The sequence below is a fragment of the Arvicola amphibius genome, chromosome 10 (genome assembly GCF_903992535.2).
Source record: "Arvicola amphibius chromosome 10, mArvAmp1.2, whole genome shotgun sequence".
Lineage (NCBI taxonomy): Eukaryota > Metazoa > Chordata > Mammalia > Rodentia > Cricetidae > Arvicola > Arvicola amphibius.
In genome coordinates this window covers 123,243,503-123,257,950 of record NC_052056.1, presented here as the reverse complement: position 1 = coordinate 123,257,950, position 14,448 = coordinate 123,243,503, and the positions used below count along the sequence as shown (strand labels likewise).

The 14,448-nt window shown below is 51.2% G+C and overlaps 2 protein-coding genes across 2 annotated transcripts in view; one reads left to right on the top strand and one right to left on the bottom strand.

The window, feature by feature from the left end:
* Positions 1-8: 8 nt before the first annotated feature.
* Positions 9-14,448, top strand: part of Hps4 (HPS4 biogenesis of lysosomal organelles complex 3 subunit 2) — a 32,556-nt gene continuing 18,116 nt past the window's right edge. Inside the window, exons 1-4 of the mRNA XM_038346733.2 lie at positions 9-116; positions 1,354-1,853; positions 3,492-3,582; positions 5,529-5,672. Coding sequence (XP_038202661.1) covers positions 1,813-1,853; positions 3,492-3,582; positions 5,529-5,672 — 276 coding nt within the window. The 5' untranslated portion in view covers positions 9-116; positions 1,354-1,812. The remainder of the gene's footprint in view (positions 117-1,353; positions 1,854-3,491; positions 3,583-5,528; positions 5,673-14,448) is intronic.
* Positions 10,057-12,067, bottom strand: LOC119825690 (coiled-coil domain-containing protein 121-like). Its single transcript, XM_038346731.1, has one exon. It carries the CDS (start codon positions 11,906-11,908, stop codon positions 10,592-10,594), a length of 1,317 nt encoding a protein of 438 aa, XP_038202659.1. The 5' UTR covers positions 11,909-12,067; the 3' UTR covers positions 10,057-10,591.

Here is a 14,448-nt window from a genome sequence, read left to right as displayed (position 1 = left end):
CACCATTACGCGCCAGAGCGGCCGCCGTGCCACTGGCGTCACGTCACACTAGCACGTCATCGCCGAGCCTCTAGAGGCGGGAGGTGGGAGCGCGCGTGATCGCGGGGCTGCTGAGCGTAGGTATCGGGTGCTGATGTGCTGTCGCGCTGGCCGATCTGAGCCCGGGCTCCCGGCGGGCTGGTGGGTGGGCGGGCGTGAGACCCGAGCGTTCGGGCCGCATCTTCCCGGCTCCCATGACTCTCAGCCCGGCTCCTAACGCCTGAAGGCCACTTCCCACGCCTCCCTCTCGACGCGCGCCTGGACCGTCCTCATGCTGTCACCTCCCAGGCTGCCAGGACCTTTTCAGGTCACTTGCCACAAGATGATCACTGACCTCATCTGGACCTTTGAGAACTAGCTGCTTGGTCCTCCGACCAGGCTTTTGGGAAAGGGAGGAGTGGGTTCCAAGACCTGAGATGCCCCTGCACAGATGCCGTGTGCACTCTCTGGAGCCAGGTGTCTGTAACTGAGATGACAGGTTTTTAGGGCTTCCTCAGGTTCATAGGGGATCTCCCTCAGGGACTTCCTTCTTCCTGAGGGACTTTTGCTTTTAAGACAAGGTCCATGGCTGGCCTGGAACTCAGCAATCTGCCTGCCTTTACCTCCCTGTCTCCTTCCCTAAGATACTTTAAGACACTGTCTGTGTTTCCACAGATGGCAGAATTGTGGCTAGCTATGGAGACCGTGTCCCTGAGGGAATTAACCAGGGAAGTGGGAATAGGACCGTAGATGAAAATTAGTGAAGGGTTGTCAAGTGGATTAAACCATTTTTGTGTTTCCTCCTGGTGTGTTATCCCGACAGTGGAAGATTACTGTCAGGAGATTTTTGTAATTTTAATGCCGTGAACCACCTTTTTCTGGACAGAGGAGCCAAGGATTAGAGTGAGTGAGGCTAGGCTCCCTTCTGACTGGGTATTCTGCGGTATACTGAGTTGTTTTCTCCCAGGGCGAGTTTGAATTGAAGGGCACTCTGAAAGTCTTCTTGTGTCCTGAAAAGCTGCACGCATTCAGATTAGGCTTTCGAGTGCCAGTTCCTTAATTTAGGTTCTACTATCACATCGGCAACTGTTTGATTTGTGTGGCTCCTTAACACCCAGAATCTTCACACTTGTTATTTAATTTTCCTTCTGCAAGGCTGACAGTGTTTTCTGCTGAAAAATGAGGGGGCTTTGAAGTCTCTGCTACTTACTCTTTTTTTTTTATTTTTAAAATATAGTTTTGAAAGCTGTTTTGAAATCAACTATTCATTGAACCTTGTGGGTCACATGCATGTTCTTTGGTTTCTGAAAGAATTGGTTCTTTGTGTTTCCTCAGAGCTGAGGCACTGGTGTATGAACTGGAAACTTCAGAGCATTTGAAGGATTCCACTGGATGGCTTTCAGCTATTCATAGCTAGAGATCCTGTCAGAAGCTGTGCCCATCTGATATGCTTCTCTCTCCCGTGGACCTCCCCAAGAGGAGGTGGAAGGGGTCCCAGTGCAGACAGCCACATGGATGCTCCTGAAACCAGACTACAGATCTGACTTGGTGAATAGATTTAGTTCATCTTCAGTCTGTTTCCCCCTGAACTTCTCAGAGATGCAGAGCTACTTCTGGAAATGAAACTGCTCCAAAGGGAAGTTGCATTTTCATATTGAATGGACAGTAAGCAAGTGGCAGAAACCACCTGACGGGACCACACCTGGAGTCACTGGACTGGGGACACCAGTGTGCATGGAGAAGTTCTTCTCGGGGGAATACCGGATGAGGAGAATGAGGCCAGCTGGAGAGTAAATGGCCACCCCCACCCCCCCAGAGACAAAGTCAGCCTCGTGGTGAGTGTCAAGCCCTGCCTAGAGGTGCTTCTGGGATCGTTTGAGTGAACTGGAAGCTTGGGCCAGCTGCCTTGCTGTTCTGCTTAGAAAAACCTCATTAAACGTGGAAACCATTTCTCTCCAGAGCCGATGTGTTCAGACCTTGCAACTTTTTGGCTGGGGATATAGCTCAGTGGTAGAGTGTTCACCTAGCATCTGAGAGGCCCTGGGTCCCGTCCCTAGTACAGCAAGGATAAGTGTAACCCAGAACACCTCTCAGACTGCATCTCAGGCATTGTGGGTAGGTGACTGTGATGGCACAGCTAGTCTGATCGCCTGGGTGTGGCTGTGCCTGGAGAGGCAGGATGGTTACAGTTGAGGTTTAGCCAGTCTGGCTCCTAAGGCTGTTGCACAATGTCTGCCTGACATGTTTCCCTTGTGTGCCCTCCGTAGCTTCATCCTTTCTCATAACCTGGGTCAGCAAATGCTCCTGAGGTGACAGTGTAAGGTGTGGCTAAACAAGACTCAGCAGACCTAGCAACTGAGTACGTGTGGATCCCTTCCAAGTGATGCCTGAGCTACAGTGTACCTAGAGGAGCAGGGCTGATTTCAGAGTGTGGGGAGGATATTGGGTGAGTGGGTGGTCCATGGTGGGCTCTGGAAGTTCACAAGTGCATTTGGTCACTGTCTAACCTGTGGCTGGCCAGTCGCACATGGAGTCCTGTAGCTTGAGAAAATGGATCATGCTGGGACAGGTGTCTGTCATGAGAAAGGGGAAGTGGGAGGTCCAGGGGAGGGCCTTGAGTCCTGTGGAAATAGCTCCATTGACAGTGTTGTGGCCCCTTGATGGGCTCTTCTGGCCTGGTCGGTGTGCTTTCTGAGTCTAAGAAGTAAAACCAAAGGCTTGTCTCTGCCTAGCTCCCCTTGTGCAATCAGGTGCTGTCTACTTCAGTCCTGGCTGAGCCTGTAGTCCCAGAACTCGGGAGGGAGGTAAAGGCAGGAGGCTCTGGAGTTTGAGGACATTCTGTCCGGGTTGGGTGGAAGTCTTTAGAAAAATGCAGAAGGTACTAGAAATTCCGAAGAAAGATTCCTTTACGCCGAGGAATCTGGAAGGGTGGGGAGGAAGCAAGATTGAGGTGCTGGCAAGGTTTTGAGACCAGAGAGCAGTTTGGTGTTTTTCTGTCAACTTTCAGAGGCTACTGTTTCCCATTATAGATGGGCATGTCTGCGCAGGCCCTCTATACACATCTGCTAAATGAATGTGAGTTCTCAGGAAAGGGCTGCTTCCCACCAGCATGCTCAGGAAAAGTGCAGTGAAGACCTAGAGAGACAGCAAGAAAGCATGGCAGCATGTGCAGCTGGGGGGCGCAGCTGGGGGTGCAGTTGGGGGTAAGGGTTTCACACAGCAGTTTGCAGTGGGTGATCTGGTTCCCTGCAGGGATGACTGCTTCCTCTTGCAGATAGGCTGATGGCTGGGTCTAGGCAGATCTTTAGTCTGCCTGTGTTGCACTTGCAGTGGGTTTATCTGCTTGTGGCTGCTGGGCTCTTCCTGGCAGCTAAGCATCCAGCCCTCGCAGAGCCAGAGACAAGAGAGGAAGTGTCATGAATTCAGCATTGTCACCAGCAAAGACCCATGGCTCCGTTCTGTTCTCTTACCAGGTGGAACTACTTTTTTCTGTATGATGGTTCCAAGGTAAAGGGGGAAGGAGACCCTACCAGAGCTGGCATCTGCTACTTCTACCCCTCCCAGGTAAACAGGACCGTTGATACACATGGCCTCTTTTAAGACATGTTGGGTATGCTCTGCTCTGTTCTCTCCAGCCCTCTTTCTGTCTGTTTATCTTTTGAGTTTCGAGGCAGGTTCTCACTGAGCTCTCAGCCTCTGTCACTGCTGGGCTGACAGGCCCATGCCACCAGGCAGTACTCTGTCTTGATCTTAATTCCTAAGCAGTTCATCCCTCCCTTTTCCTAGCTCTGTTGGAGCGGGAGGTTTTTTGTTTTTGTTTTTTTTTTTTGTTGTTGTTGTTTTTTCAAGACAGGGTTTTTCTGTAGCTTTGGAGTCTGTCCTGGAACTAGCTCCTGTAGACCAGGCTAGCCTCGAACTCACAGAGATCCTCCTGCCTCTGCCTCCCGAGTGCTGGGATTAAAGGCGTGCATCACTACCCCCCGGCGCAGAGCAGGAGGTTTTGTCTGTCTCCTCTAGAAGCTTTTATTCAAACCGAAATGTAGAGACTATTACAAACTCTTAGGTGCCATCCTCGTGTCGGCAGCTGTGAACTCTGCAAAGTTTTTGTGCTCTAACAGCTCTCTTACTTTCTCCCTAGGGAAGTTTAGAGCAAGTTCTAGACCTTGTGTCATCCTGCTCATCAGTGTCAGGTCACGTGTGTATTGTGTCATGATCACACCTGATGGGGTGACCATGCGTGACAGCACTTCTCTAGTGTCACTAGGTGCTGCAGCTAGACCCTAATTGACCCTCTCTCTCCTTTGCTCCCCCATCCCCCTTGCCAGAACCCTAACAACACCCATAGCCTGCTTGCTTAGTCTGTGCTCAATTCCATTTTTAGTATTAATCCGCACGTGCCAGCCATCCTGTATTCTTGTTCCTCAGATTGCCGAGCTGCCGTGTAAAAGGCCATGCTCTGGGTTGGGATGACCACCTTCTCATGGTGACATCAGTGACACCTGTCACTGATTTCCTTCCACTTTCCGCTCTGGATCCCTGCCGAGGTTCATGGTATGCTCTGTGAGGCAGGATGTCATCATGGATGGCAGGTGCACTTCCTGTTACATCCTGTCCTGTGTGGCTGTGCCGTGGTTCAGGGCATGTGTACAGCCACCCATGTGGTGAAGCCCTGATTTTCGGTCTGTTCACTGTGGGGTTCTCTAACAGCCCGTTACCCCAGCAGCCATCAGTGCCTTTATGAAGGCTCCACTCGTGAGTCACCAGGACAGTGCACTCCCCTTTGCTGGCTCTCTTGTGTGGTGGAGATGATAGTATCTTGCCCTATGGCCCATTCTCTTGTGTGGTGGGAGTGTTGGAGATAGTCTCTTGCCCTATGACCCAGGCTGCTCTTGACTTTTTTTTTTCATTTATTTTATGCATATGAGTGTATGTGCCTGGTGCCCACGGAGGGCAGAGGAGGTGTCACATCCCCTGGAACTGGATGGTTACAGATGGTTGTGAGCCACCATGTGGATACTGGGAATCGAATTCCAGTCCTTGGAGGAGCAACCAATATTTTGAGCTGATGAGCCACCTCTCCCGTCCCTGCCCTTGAACGTTGGATTCTTTTGTCAGTGGGATTATAGTCATAAATTACCAAGCCCAGCTGTTGCTGGTTCTTATGATCCAGTTCCAGTGCAGTCAGGGCTACAAAACATGACCCTATCTTAACAACAACAACAAAACCCAAAATACATGCACACAACTGGCCAGACAGCTTTAGCAGGTCAAAAAATAAACCTCTGGAACCCATAGTGGAAGAGAAAATTAGCTGCCAAAATGGTCCTCTGGTCTCCACACAGGGCTTTGGTGCACGTGCCCAACTCTCACATGAGCACACACAGAAACTCATATGATAATCATTATGAAAAATTAAAAAATATAAGAACTATTCTCAGCCTGGAAAAATGAGGAGCAGGTGCTGGTCTGCACAGAGCAATCAGGTCAGACGTTGTCTGTTTCTCCCACAGACCCTGCTGGACCAACAGGAACTGCTCTGTGGCCAGCTTGCCGGAGTTGTGCGCTGCCTGTGGGACCTTTCTGGTACCCCGCCCACACTCATCCGTCTGCGGAAGCTCAAGTTTGCCATCAGAGTGGATGGGGACTACCTGTGGGTAAGCTAAGTCTGAGGACATGGAGCTGGTGTTGGAGTGCTGCGGTGACAACGGCTTGTGTCCTTCCTGGGACTCCAGCTGCTCTCCAGCTGCTGCGATGGAAGGGGAGACCCTGCCGGGGCCTCACTATGTCAAGCACCAGAGCCCTCTCCAGAACACCCCAGATATTCCCTGCTCTGGATGTGGCAGATTTCTTAGTATTTTTTTACTTATTTATATTTGCACATATCTGGTGTATGTGTGCATGCATGTGTGCATGTATATGGAAACCCGGTTTGTTGCGTGCCTATTACTTTTCCTTGGTGAGCTGCTCTCTGTTCTGATGGTATCTAGTCAGTGTTATCTTTTCTTGCTGTTGCCTTCTACAGTCCGAGAAACTATCGCCTACTATTTGTGTTTATAATCCTACCGGTTTTCTGGCAGTGGGTGGTGTCAACGGTAATTTTTTCTCATCCATTACCCAGCATTCCTTTGCCGTTGCAGAGATCCCTAAGCACCTTTGTCAGGTGACTGAGCATGGGTCTGGGTCTGCGTGAAGATTATCAAGTCCCACATGCTGTGATTTCTAGTTTTGTGTGAGTCTTGGCATGGAGTGTCTCCCGCAGCCAATCCCTTCCGCAGCAACTCTGACTTGGGATGCTGTTTCGTTTTCAAACAACCGCAGTTAGTTTGTGGGCGTGACTGGGAGTCCTGAGGGGCTGGGGGTGGGAGCAGTACTTGTATTACTTGTGCTGCGGCTCCCACCACAGGACAGCCTGGGCTCCTTTCCTTCCAGGTTCCTTGATGATGTCACATTTCTAGTGACTTCCGTTCATCCCATTGGTTCTAAGGCACCGAGTACTGGCAGGCTCACACTCTAGCTGAGCATCACTTCCAGAGAAGCAAGCCCTGGCCTTAGGATCACTGACTTAGAACTGCCGTGGCTCTGTGGGCTCCTGCTCACCGTCTGTAATGGCACCACGTTTAACATGCAGTGTCACAGCATGACCTCAGCACACAGCAGAAGGGAGGCCACCACAGATGCAGCTCACAGAGCAGGCCCAGGGAGTCACTAGGATGTGGCGTGCACCTGAGCTGAGCAAGGACCTGGAATGAGCAGGAATGGGCGCTTCAGGTCAGCCCCGTTGCTGGGGGACAGAAGTGCATGGTGTTTGTGGAGGGCGGAGGGCCTTGCTGCAGTGGGGTCAGCTTAGCTGCAGAAGATGGGTTTTTAAGTTAATCTCATGTCAGCACACGCAGCAGCAGGTTACGCTCTGGCGTTTTCATGCACAACTGCCGCTTCGGTTGTTCTCTGCCTCTGCTCGTGGTCCCTGTGTTTCCTCTCATTCCAGCCTACTTAAGGGGTTTTCTTGGCCCAGTGTGGTGACCTCATCGTTAATCCCAACACTCAGGAGGTAGAGACAGGTGGATGTCTGTGAGTTCCAGCACAGCCAGAGCTACACATAGTGAGACCCTGTCAAGAAAAGAAAAATGTCTTCTTATCTCCTAATGATCTCCGTAATCCCCTTTCTGATTTCACAGCTCATGGACCTGGAGAGCTAGCTCAGTGGTTAAGCTTTCCTGAGCATCTGGGTTTAGTTCCCAGCACATGGTGACTCACAGCCATCTGTGACTCCAGTTCCAGGGATTCTACACCTTCTTCTGGCTTCCTCAAGATGCATATAGTCAAAGTAGAGAACCTACTCTTGCAAGCTGTGCTCTGACCCCACATGTGTGCTGTGATCCCTACCTCCCATAAATATAAAATATAAATCCAAGTTCTCTATAGAAATTGTGGTATTTATCTTTCTCAATCTTCTTTTTAATTAAAATTTATTTATTTTACATCCGAACCATAGTGTCCCCTCCCTCCTCTTCTCCCATCGCCCCTCTACTCCTCTTCTGTTTCTGTTCAGAGAGGGGCAGGCTTCTGGGTATCGACAAAGCATGGCATATCAAGTTGCAGTAAGACTAAGCTCCTCCCGTTGTATTAAGGCTTGGCAAGGCAACCCAGTATGAGGAATAGGGTTACCAAAAGCCATTATTTTGCTTACTATACTGATTTCTATCCATTCTACAGATGCCATGATTTAATTATGATTTCATTATCATATCAACCTTGATCTTCTGCTTCCACCTCCCAAGTGATTGGATGATTGACACATAATACTACATATCTTACCAACTCACGTTGCTATTCATTTATTCAGTGTGTGTGTCTGTGTCTGTGTGTGTGTATCTCTGTCTGTCTGTCTGCATCTGTGTGCCTGTCCTCGAGAGTGCGCGTCGGCACAGCTGCTCTGATGGCTGTGTGTGGGCAAGAGGACAGCAGTGTGCTGGAGCTGATGCTCCTCACCATGTAGATCTCTGGGACTGAGCTCTTATTGTCAGACTTGGCAGCTGTGCCCTTACCCACGGAGCCATCTTACCGGCCCACATGCGTTCTTTGGTTAAGGAAGCTGCCTTCTTTGGGAGCTCTGTGGAAGCGTAAGTGGCCGAAGCTGTGCCGGTGTTGTTGGTCCCTCTGTTCTCTGTGACCAACCTCGGGGCTGCTTCTGTAGCGGTTCTATGCTGGTTTTCTGACTATGGCTCTGTGGTATAATTTCACATTGCATCTCGTCAGGATCTTTGTTTGTTTGTTTGTTTTTTGGTTGTTGTTGTTGTTACTGTTTTCCATGTAAATTTTATTTTCCTGAGTTCTTTGAGGACTGTTGTTTGGATTTTGATGGGGTTGTATTGACCGTGTGGATTGCTTCATGCCGTTTGCCACTTTCTCACTATAAGTTATCTGGCCCAGGGTTCAAAGGCCCTTCTGTCTCCTTGAGCTAGTTACTTTTTTTTTTGTTTGTTTGTTTGTTTTTATTTATTTATTTATTTATTCATTATACAATATTCTGTCTGTGTGTATGTCTGCAGGCCAGAAGAGGGCACCAGACCTCATTACAGATGGTTGTGAGCCACCATGTGGTTGCTGGGAATTGAACTCAGGACCTTTGGAAGAACAAGCAATGCTCTTAACCACTGAGCCATCTCTCCAGCCCTTTTTTTTAATTATTATTTTGGTTTTACAAGATGAGGTTTCTCTGTGTGACAGCCCTGGCTGTCCTAGAATTCACTCTGTAGACCAGGATGGCCTCTAACTAAAGGCATGTATCACCATAGCCGGCTTTCACTGCATTCTTCACCTTAGTTTCCCAGACTTGGAGTTTTTGTGTCTGTTTTGTTGAGTGGATTGCATTATGTTCTTCCCTTGTGTCCTGTCTGCATTAGGTCAGGCTTTGTGCAGTGAGAGGCATCGCCTCATGTTGAAGAGCTGTGGTGGGGACCAGGAGGAATGCCAGCTGGGAGACTGCATGGCTTCTACACATAGATCACAAAATGAAGGGTAGAGGAAGCCAGGCTGCACACTGCCAGAGATCTCCTGTGGAGTAGGGGCCTGCTCCCCAGCCACTTGCTCACTCAAGCCTCACCAGTATGTCCTGAATAAATTCTGTGCCAATGCTGCAAGGAGCAAGCTCCCGTGGGGTTCCTGCAGGCAGGCGGCCTCTTTACTGACACTTTCCTATAGGTCACTGACCACAGGTACTGTGCCCAAAACGTGGCAAGTCTGTGATTCAGCAGACTCTGTGGCCCCTGGGTGCTTGGAAACAGAGGAGGCAGGAATCCAGGAATCCATCCTGAGATATATGCAAGGCAGACAGAGAGCCGCTGTTAGGACAGGCTGGCATGGGGTGGCGCTGGGGAAACTCGTGACTGAAATCTCCCTAAAGCCTCCACACTGGACTAAGTCTTCATGAGGTGCTGGGGTATCACATGATCTGCTGTCACCCTTTGGTTCTTTGCTGCTCAGTTCTGACCACTGGAAACACTGACATGGGGCCACACACGACATCCGCAGCAGTAAATGCTGCATAGGGAAGTGGATGGAGATGGCAGAGGGGATGGTTGTCCATCAGCTTCAAATACTAGGACATGGCCACCTGCTGGACCTCCTGGCCATGGTGCCACTCCGTCTTAAACCGTTAGGCTGTCTTATGCCCAGCAAAATGGACAGCCAGCACGGAAACTTTAATCTTAAGTCTTTCACTGTCACACTCCCATCTTCCACCTTCCTTCCCGCTGTGTCCTCTCACCTTCATGGTTTATTTTGAATAATCACAAGTAGGCTTTTGTTTTGGGTAACGATAAACAGACTTTTATTTTGAACGAATCACAGGCAGGCTTTTACTTTTTCAATAACATTGTTTGGGAGCAAAACATTTCACATGCAAGTTAAATCTGTAACCCAAAGGTACACTCAGCAATTCATTTTCAGCACTTTTAAATGAGTTTATTTTATAGCTAAGTAAATGTTAAAATTCTGCACTGAAATACTGAGGCTTTTGCCTGCAGCAGTGCCCAGGACTCAGAGAGCTGGCTATATTTGTCGCACAGGCCCAAACCTGGGACCGCATGCCACATCACGACCCACAGCTCTGCAGACCGGTTCAGCCTCAGCCACACACAGATACAAAGAACCCAATTCCCCGGATAACACCCTGCACCCACCCACCTAAGACACCAACCTACTCCCGTGAAATGGGGTGGCTGGGGAAGGTGCCGATTACAAATGCACCCCGTCGTCATGCCGTCCACACTAGAGCAGGAATTGAGCACCAAAGTCTATACTACAACAGGGAACTTGTCGTGGAAGGTGTGGGAGCTAAAGAACCAAGCTTCCTGAATGTGGGGAAGCGTTTGGTTAGGACAGCCCTTCGGGTTACAGTGAGGGGGCCAAGCCTGAGAGACAGGCCAGGCCAGGACCCCCCTGCCCCTCTGAGAAGCTCAGTCCTCCATCCCCCTTGCTGCTTCTGTCCTCTGCATTAGCCTGATAGCATCTTCATTCCTTGTGTGCTACCCTCAACGCCAGCTCCAGTCTGCTTCCTGGGACACGGCAGCCATTACTTAGGATTGGTTCCTGGCCTGGCACCCAGTACACGGCCCTGGGTTGGGTGTGGAGCCTGTGGTTTGGGGGGTCGGTACTCCTGCTGCTGCAGGCGCTCCCTCCCCCGGGCCAGGGCCTCCAGGTACCACTGCTGCTCCTTCCACAGCTGCTTTCGCTGCTCCAGCTTCTCCCTCCTGGCTTTCAGCTCACAGAATTCCTTATCCAGCTGCTGGAGCTGTGTTCGCAGTTGCCTGTTCTCAGCACTGACTCCCTGGCAGAAGTCCTTGTGAGCCCGTTTGGCCACAGCCTCCAAGGCCTTGGCTTTCTTCCTCAGCTCTCTGGTAATGTCCTCACCTGACTCCAGCAGGTTCAGCTCCTCCACCTGCTTCTCTAGGGCGGCCCTTTCCTTCAGGAACTGGAAGTGTGCCTCTCTGTCCATGAAGGGGATGCCAGCTTCTATGCTGGCTTTCTCCTTCTCTAAAGCCTGGATCGTTCTGTCCTGGCTCTTCTTTATCTGTACTACAGGCCTCAGGGCATCCAGCTTCTTCCTGAAGCCTAGCTCTAGCTTCCTGCCCTGCAGCAGCTGCTTCTGGAGGTGTGCAGTGCGGGAGGTGAAGATGTAGAACAGCTCTTGCCTCCTGTCCTCGATCTCCTGACACTGCTGTCTGTAGTCTTTCCACAGGGAGTCATACTTCCTCTGGCTTTCCTCCTTCCTCTGCTTCAGATACTCCAGGAAGTGCTTGTCTTCTGTTTGTTCGCATGCCACCTCCTTGATGTCCATCATCAGTGCCCACCGCCGTCTCTTAACTGCTTCCATCTCCTGCTCCAGCTCACGCATGGCCACCAGGGTCTTCTTCCTCACCTTCTTCTCCAGCCGGGTCAGCGACTCTGGCTTCAGATAGTTGTTGAGAATGGTCATATATGGAGACTGTGCAGGAAGGGGTTGGGGGCCCACAGCAAACTCTCCTTTGGAATCCAGGCACTCACTGGGAGTGCTCTCCAGGTCTGTGTTGCTGATGCTGATCCCTGAGGAGCAGCTACTGACATCATGGATCTGCTTGTCAGAGGTGCTTTTGCCAATTAGAGGAAGTACCTCCATTTTCTTCTGGTCCAGGAGAATCAGTTCTGGCCATCTCACCCGGAAGTCATATAGGGCCTTCTTCCTGGCTAGGGAAGGCCTGTAATAGAGGCCTTGGTATGTCAAAGCAGGCTCATTCTTCCTTGCAGTAAGTGATGGTGGTTCAACAGCCCCATCTCCCTGCTTGTTGTGGAAAAAGGTGGCTCTTCTGCCGCTGGTGTCCCAGGTGGTGAGGCCATGGCCTTGGGACTCCATAGCCCCTCCCCTCCCGGATCCTGCTGCCCAAGGTTCAGAAGCTCAGCACCTTATCCTGGCTACAGTAGTCCCTTCTGTTCATTCTCTCGGCTCTATAGTCACTGATAACCACCTCCTCAGCCTCCCCTGTGATGGGCCAGGGAGAGCAGAATGTGGACTGTTGGCTTAGTCATTAACCCTTAAGTGGCATTGCCTGGTAGGCGGGGCTAGGGAGGGGCGGGGCTTGTGGCGGGACTGGAGCCCAGATAGACCTTGAGATTGGAGCTACTGGCTAGTGTACAGCGTGGTTGGAAGAAAAACGGCAGCGGTTCAGCGCCACGGCTTTCTCGGTCGTGCACGTCTGTTGTGTCGCTAGGCGCCAGGAAGACCCTTTGCACCTGTGACCTAGCCTGTGCCGGTTGGACAGGAGTCCTGGGAGGGAGGGAAAGGTGCCAAGGGCCCAGAGGCCCCCAGGCTTCTGACTTCGCTTTGCAGTATGGTGCAAACTGGGTCTGTTCTGCCGGCCTCGAACTCCCTCCACGCTGGCTGAGTTCCCAGTGGCATGATCGTCCTGATGCCATGGCTGTGGAAGGGTGGGGCTTGCACAGCAAGCTACCTCAGTTTCCCCGGAAGTGGGAATTCCCAGGATTGCGCCCTGTGCAACCACCTCTGTACCGCGGTTATAGTGAAGTAAAGTAGTGAAGACCCAGAGTGTGGAGCGCTCTAGAGAAGGACATGGAGGAAGACCTCCCTCCCACCCCCGGATCAGCTGCCAAAGCAGAGGCCCCAGCGCGGCCACTGCGCTGATTGGCTCTCCCTGCTTTGAAGGACAGCTGTGACACAGGTTTCCTGCCTCCTGGCAAGGAGGCTCATGGGAGCAGCAGGAAGCAGCAGGAAGCGCCAGTCTCTCTTAGAGCCTTGGGAGGAAACTTCTGGGATAGGCCATGTGTGGTTGATGCTCTTCTCTGTGCTACCACTGAACTCCTCACCTCCCCTGCTCCCGGCTTTTGGGTCTCAGTTCAGCACTGCTGTGTATTGCTCTGTGTGCAGACACAGACTAGGTGCCTGGGAAACGGTCGTGAAAAGGAGGAAGAAGAGTGAACCACGAGGAGGAGAAGCCGCAGGGACAGTAAGGACACTACCTGCACCTTTAATTCCAGCATTGGAATGATGGTGGCAGAGGCGGGCAGATCCCTGGGAGTTTGCCGTCAGCCTGATCTATAGAGCTAGTTCCAGAGCGACACAGTGAGATCTGATCCCAGAGAAAGAAAGGAAGGAAGGAACCTGGCACACTGTCTTTCAGTGATGGAAGCAAGCACAGGCTTCTGTGACCTCTGACCTCCCCTCTGTGTCATTAACCATCACATCCATCCTTCATGCCAGTGGCAAGGCCTTGTCCTGCGTTCAGATCTCGGGGTCATGGTTAACAGGCTTGAGCACAGTTCTTGCCTAAGGCCCCACCTCACTGTTGCCACACAGTGGAGAACTCTGCTGATCTGGGGAATAACAAGAAGCAGGTCATTTTCTCCCATGAGCAGGCGGACTGTGGTCAGCAGGGCCTGGAGAACAACAGTAGCTTCAGGTGACCTCACCACCTTTGCTCAGCATCTTCTGCATCAAAGAAGAGGGAAAGACCCACGTCACATGCCCAGCTCACCACTGCACCGCAAACAGTGTTGTTAATGGGATAGGGAAGCCGGCTGTAACTACATGATTTGACTTCATAGTGAGACCCAGACTGGGAGAGCCATTTCATAGTAAAGATGTCTACCACTCGTCTGCAGATCAGCTTGTTGTGTTTACGGGAGGGAGCAGTGGTCCTGGTCCCAATTGTTGTCTGGGACACCTCAGCTCTGCTTTGTAGATTGGGCCCTAAAATATCTCATGTCTGAAGGAATTCTGTGTCCCTGAGAACACTGATGGAAATCTTCCTGGTCGCTCACACTTGGCCATGTGTGGCTTTCTCTCTGTCCTCCTGAACCTGAGCCACTGGGGACAGAGTGGGAAGGTGGCTCCACTCTAATAGCACACCTACACAGTATTCTGTGCTGCTCTCGGGAAGAGCGGGACTGGACATGCCAGCAGAAGGAAATATTCTTTTTTAGCTCTACCCAAACCCCTTCTAAAGCTTCCCTGTGTTTTCATTGATCCACTGGGTTTTGCTTCCAGCGTTTCCATTTGGCTCTGTGCTGCCGATTCTTCTCACCTATGTTCTTGACTGACCCACCTGCTTGTCAGCATCCTCAGTGGGGTCAAGTGTCTGTGCTTTGCAGGAGCTGCGCTTGCTCTTCTAGGGAGTCGCACTGCCTGGCTTTGTCACTGTGCAGAGCACTTAGAGTTTTAGGGGATCGTCCTCCTGAGAGGTCTGCTCTGAAGCCACAGCGAGGAAAAACAGACAGACAGCCTTTTGCACATGTCACACATACGCTCAGAGCAAAGCCCAGGCTTCCACAGGACCACAGAATTGACAGTGGTAATGCTGTAGCCTGTGCTATAGTGTTAGCATGACCTCAGCATCTGTGGGAACAACACATGACTCTTCAAAACCTCAGGTCGATGTA

Bases quoted from the DNA above. Each gene is read 5' to 3' on its own strand.
- LOC119825690 (XM_038346731.1), bottom strand. From the start codon at position 11,908: ATGGAGTCCCAAGGCCATGGCCTCACCACCTGGGACACCAGCGGCAGA.